At 52.8% G+C, this 6,000-nt stretch overlaps 1 protein-coding gene across 3 annotated transcripts in view; it reads left to right on the forward strand.

Moving 5' to 3' along the window:
* ERICH6B (glutamate rich 6B) overlaps positions 1–5,578 on the forward strand; it is a 46,250-nt gene extending 40,672 nt beyond the window's left edge. For all 3 annotated transcript variants that reach the window (XM_072976280.1, XM_072976281.1, XM_072976282.1), the window contains exons 12-13: positions 4,170–4,395; positions 5,080–5,578. In XM_072976280.1, the coding sequence (XP_072832381.1) occupies positions 4,170–4,395; positions 5,080–5,364 (511 nt within the window). In that variant the 3' untranslated portion in view covers positions 5,365–5,578. The remainder of the gene's footprint in view (positions 1–4,169; positions 4,396–5,079) is intronic.
* Positions 5,579–6,000: the final 422 nt, after the last annotated feature.

Raw genomic sequence — 6,000 nt, forward strand, 5'->3', positions numbered from 1 at the left:
TGGTATATTTATACAATGGAATACTATTCAGCCATAAAAACTGACAACATAACGCCATTTGCAGCAACATGGATGTTCCTGGAGAATGTCATTCTAAGTGAAGTAAGCCGGAAAGAGAAAGAAAAATACCATATGAGATCGCTCATATGTGGAATCCAAAAACAAAAAACAAAAACAAAAATACAAAATAGAAACAGACTCATAGACATAGAATACAAACTTGTGGTTGCCAGGGGGGACGGCAGGTGGGAAGGGACTGGGATTTCAAAACGTAGAATAGATAAACAAGATTGTACTGTGTAGCACAGGGAAATATATACAGGATCTTGTGGCTCACAGCGAAAGAGAATGTGGCAATGAATGTATTTATGTTCATGTATAACTGAAAAATTGTGCTCTACACTGGAATTTGACACAACATTGTAAAATGACTATAACTCAATAGAAAAGTTGATATTAAAAAAAGATAAGAGAGAAAAATCAATGAACTAGAAAGTACACAAACAATAAAGCTAGTCAATGAAACCAAAAAAAAACCCCAAGAGGAAGGATGGTGCTTAGAGCTGGGATGAGCTGACCATCACATCACCCCTGCCCCCGAAGAGTCTGAGTCTGTACATCTGAGATGGGGCCTGGAGATCTGCATTCTTTAAAAGCTTCCCAGATGGTTGTATGGGTCAGCGAGGTGCTGGAGCCCAGGCCAGCGCACCCACTCCTGGCCTGACTTTCCCCGGCTCCAGTCTTCTGAAAGGTCCTGTCCTGGGGGACAGCAACGACCATCAACCTCTCTGCCCACCGGCAGCCCGGCTTCCAGGCCCCAGCCTGGTAGCCCCCTCATGGCCTAGGAGCCCCTAACTTCTCATCTCCCATCTGTTTCCTCGGGACCTATTGTCCTTTTGCCTTGGAAGTTTTTCTGAAACCATGCTGACCACTTCATGGCTCGTGGATTCCCGAGATCGGGAGACACAATTTCCCTCCTAACCCTGGGCTCCTGGTCCACGGGGAAAGTGAAGCAGCTTAGAATAGAAGTCTGTCTCATGTTGAAAGCTAATCAGTTCGGCTCAGAGTGAGCCTCGAAAACCCCAGCAAAGGGCCCAGATACATCCTGCCCACAGGGGCACAGGCCAAGGCCCAGGGCACCCCAAGGGCCTCCCCTCTCACCCCCAGGCCTGGCCCCTCCCCGCCCGCCGGGCAGGCCTGCCTTTCCCTGCCAGCTCCCCAGTGGCCCCGCAGCAAGAGAGCCCCTGCGATGGCGTCACTGTCGTTTTTTCTTGCCCTTCCAAGAAGATGCTGGACGAGCAAGGAGAAGGGATGAGCTTCCAGCCACCGCTCCTCTCGGTAGGGCCGGCCCTGTGCACACAGGCCTGGGGCCGCGTGCTCGCCTGCTCTCAGCGGTGCCTCCACACTCAGCTGTGAGCAGTTCTAGTTGCCAAACCTTTCTGCCCTGCCTCCTCCAAGGGCAACTGCGTCTTACCTGGGTCATGCTCTCATCTCACTTGGCTTAAATCAAAGGCAGGTGGCACCACTGATGGCGTTTCAGCACTGGAGACCTGGATGAGAGAGGGACTGTCCCTGTGTACCCCCCACACACACACCCATCACACCTGAAAGTTTATACCATCAGGCGGAGTGGGCTCCCCCGCCCCAGGCGGCAACAGAGAGAACTGTGCTCCCACAGCAAAAGGACTTGGTCCCACATGGGCTTCACCATCAGAGCTGCAGTCTCATTGTCACTGGGAGAATTCTGCAGCAAAGGCCCTCCAAGTCACTTGGGAACGTACAGCTGCTGCACCAGGGCCAGCGACCCTCATCCCTGCTGGAAATGAGGCAGCGGCCCCTGCTCCCAGCCCCACCTCCGCTCCTCCAAGGCACCGCAGGCCCTGGGGAAGAGTGAGCATCAAGCTGATTCGAGGACTGAATGTTTCTTAGGTTATTTTTTGATCACCATTTTTTTCAGGGAAGGCAGAATGCATGGTTGAAGTTTGCGGGGTGTGTGGAAACTCAACCCCAGCATTGTCCCCGCCCTCCAGGCCCAGACTTGAGAAACTGCAGACCAGGCCTCCCTGCAGGGCCCCAGACCTGCCTGAACTCGGGATCCCTGGAGGTGGGGTCCCCTGGCTCCACAGCCCAGCATCTTCACACCTTCTGAGGAGAATCCTTCCATTCAGACCATTTCTGGGTGTTTTAGACCCCATTTTCCTGAAGGGGCCTTAGCCCAGGACCAGATACCCACAGACTGGGGTGGACCCTAGCCCTGGGAAGTAGGGAGAGCCTAGCGTGAGAAGTCCGATGGGAGCCCTTTAAAAGGTCAGAAGCTAGTGGGGATCTGCTCCCCTGCAGAGTGAAAGAAGATTCCCCTCTGCTCTCCTCTCCATCAAGGACAGTAAGGAAATGCTAATGTTTGCCGAGTTATTGCTTTGTACAGGCACCTAATCTTCACAACAACCCTAGGAGTAAAGTACTGTTATTATTTGCATTTTACCACTGAAACTGAGGCACAGAGAGATTAAGTAACTGGCCCAAGGTCACATAGCTTGCAAGTCGCAGAGCCAGCTATGAACCTAGAGAGTCCGGCTCCAGAGCCCAGGTTTTTCACTCATCACATACATACAGCCTCTTGTCTAAGAAAAGAGGGATGAGGTTGGACACGCCGGGGCCCGACGGTGAAGGGACTCAGCTGTTTGCACTTGGTTTGATGGGCAGTGGGAAGCAACAGGAGGACCTAGGGTTGGGAGTGACCAGGGGACATTCTGCTTATTGGAGGTGAACAAGGCTGCTGTTAGCAGGCCTGAGCTGGCCTCTCCCTCCCGGCAGAACTTCAAGGCCCCTGGACATCCCAGCCAAGGTCTAGCAAGTGGTCTGAGTAATCCAGGCACCCTGCAAACCCCTCTTCTCCTGACGAACTCCGGGTCAGATTCTCTCCCCTTCTGCATTTGGTTCCTGAGAGAAGTTGCTGCCCTAGCAGCACCGATTCTCAGGACAGCCCTGGTGAGATCAAAAAGCAGAGGCTTGAAATGGCTTGAAATGCTGGGAAAGGACAGCTCGAAGAAGAGCAGGGCCTGGGCTGGAAGAAGAATGAACCACCCCTCACTCACCCACACTCGGGCATCAGGCAGTGTGGGGCCAGAGTCCACCCAGGAGCCAGACAGGTGTAGCCCCTGCCCTCCGGACCACACGTTATGTTGACATTTAATGGGAGGACAGGTAATAAGCAAGTAGGGTCGGTTCTCATTATTCAAAATAGCTGTTCTATAAAGTATCCAGAACACCGAACTAGCAAACCCTGAACCATTGCTCCCAGGGGGAAGGTGTATATGTACATATTTCACATAGAGTCACAAACGCGCACAGAGGAGTGAAAAATTCAAGTCTTCTGATGTGCATGTTCCCAGCTGCTTTGCCTTCTTGATTTGGCTCCTGCCGTGGTGACCAGAGGTTGGAGCCAGGAGGGGCATGTGGTGCTGGAAGCCCCAGCTCTGGGGCCCACTGAACTCTACTGGCATGGGCTGTTTCTAATATGTATGTTTATGTGAGACACACACACACACACACACACACACACACACACACACACACACACACACACACACACCCCTATTTCCCTTGGGAGCAATGGGTCAGTATTCTCAATTCCATGTTTGAGGCAACTTTATAGAACCCAACTACCGCAAAGAATGAGACTTAATGTATATTAGCTAATTATATGAAGGAAACTAACAAGAGACGGAGATGGACTGTCATATAGGGACACACCGGGGCTGCTGGAAGGGCGTCTCTGAGGAGGTGACATTTAAGCTGAGACTTAGAGTAGAAGCAGGTGCTGGCCACGCCAAGCAGGGTGGGGAAGAGCTTTCTAGGCAGAGGGAAGAACACGGCAAAGGGGTGAGGAGGTCAAGGATACGAGTGACCCAGGAACTGAAAGAAGTGAGTGGGAGTGGGGGGCCAGGGGCACGGGAGGAGCCTGAACACGGACAGGCAGGGGCTGAAGGGCCGTACCTGGTCTTGGGTTGGCCTCCTTGTTCCCACCTGCCAAGGCCCCGTGGGTGGGCTAAGGAGGAAAAAGCAAGGCAGGAGGGTAGGGAGGAGGGGCAGGCCTGCATCGGCCAGAGAGGCTGTGCCCCTCGACCCCAGGCCCAGCACAGTGACTGCCTGATGCCTTCTTGGTCTAGGTTGAGCCTGAGCCCAAACCTAGGCTACTACTTCGCCAAAGGCAAGCACCAGAAGGCCTGGAACTGGTGGGATCTGAACCTGCACGTCCACGCACCCCCTGTCCAGTCCATCTCCTTGAATATCAACCGCTACATCAAGGTACATATAAGGAGCCAGGATAAGATCATCTTCCACTTCATCCACCAAAAGAAACGCATCTGCTTAAACCTGGGCACCAGGTACAAGGTAAGGTCTCAACTCCCCACACCCTCTGCCAGTTGGAGAACCACCTGCACACAGTCACTGCTGGCTTGGACTGGTCCACACTGGGCCTGCCGCCACATTCTCCATCACTCCAGCCCCTAGGAAAACAAAGCCTCCTTCCCTGACCCGATGCTTGACCATATACAAAGGCAAACACTTAACTTCTGGGCACCATGAGATGCAGAGCTGAGGAAACTGACATCTTCATCCCAGCAAGGCCCAGACCCGCTCCAATGGGAGCCCAACATGGATGTGGGGCTCATAGCAGACACGGTGACCCGCCTCCTGGCTGCGGCAGGGCCTCAGTCTCCTGCCATGCTAGGGAATCCCTGGGGAGAAGCCAGACGTCCCCTAGATGGCACAGCCTTTGGAAGACAGGCTGCACCGGGGCCCAGCAGCTGGCCTCCCTTTGGTTTGGGGTCAGGCTGGGGTGTGGCCTGAACCCAATCGCTGCAGCCCATGTAGCCACAGGCATAAGCCAAGCGAGTATCTCGGGGAAGCAGCAGAAATGTTGCCGGTGGCAGCGCCATGTGCACAGCTTTGCCCTGGAGAGTGACGTCTCCAGGGGAGACTTGGTCCTGGCTGTGGGAGCCTGATCCTGGCGTGAGGGGAGCATGGTGCCCGGGCAGCATTAATCCTCACTGAGCCTTCTATGCACTCCTGCAGTTCATCAGCCCAGAGGTACTGAGTGAAATGAAGAAGAAAGCAATCCTAGAAATGGAAATCAGTCCAACAGCTCAGAAGATCCAGATCCTCCTGGGAAAAATGAGTAGGACCCTGAATATACTGACCATCTTTGATCTCAAAAACTTCCTAGCGGGCTCCAAGATCTTCCCAATGAGACAATCTGAGCTGGAGGAGAAAACCTCATCTTCCAGTCTCAGGCAGTTGCCAGATTGCCCCACAGCCTCTTCAGCCTGTGCTGAATGTTTCAGGGAGGTGGGGTTGTAAAAATCCTAGAGGAAAAGCCCAAAGCCCTAGTTTATGTCTTTGAGAGTTGGTTTGTAATTTGAGATCTATGACAGATCCTTGGTTTGGGGGGGGAGGTATTTTTGGTGGGGAAGGGGTGACAGACTCTGTAGCTGGCCACAGAAAAGACTTAATCAGCCCAGTCCCACTCTGACAGCATTAGAAATAAATTGTTTCAATAGACAATATACATCAACACCTGTCTCGCTTGATTCTGCTGGTCACTTGAATGCAGAAGTTCTTTTGTGGCTTTCCTGTACTTGGTCTGACTCAAGACACAGGCTATCTCAAAGCCTAACTCTGCCCCTATTTGGCTGTGTGACCTTGGGCAAGTAGCTTTCTGCCTCAGTTTCCTCATCTATAAAATGGGTCTAGAAATAGCCTCACAAACCACCCCCTCATTCACCCCTGCCAAGGCAGAGGGAAGCCCAGTTAGAAAAGCAGCCCCAGCCTGCAGCCAGTGTCCCAAACCAGGAGCCGACTGGGAGCCCGGAAGGACCCACATTTAAACCCCTTTCAATAGCTGGGCCGCTTTTGGTCACGGGTAACAGTCACCAACTCAAATAGGTAAAGCAAGATGGGAAACATCATCAGGATGGAAGATGCAATACATCTCCC

This window comes from Vicugna pacos, chromosome 14 (genome assembly GCF_048564905.1).
Source record: "Vicugna pacos chromosome 14, VicPac4, whole genome shotgun sequence".
Taxonomy (NCBI): Eukaryota; Metazoa; Chordata; class Mammalia; order Artiodactyla; family Camelidae; genus Vicugna; species Vicugna pacos.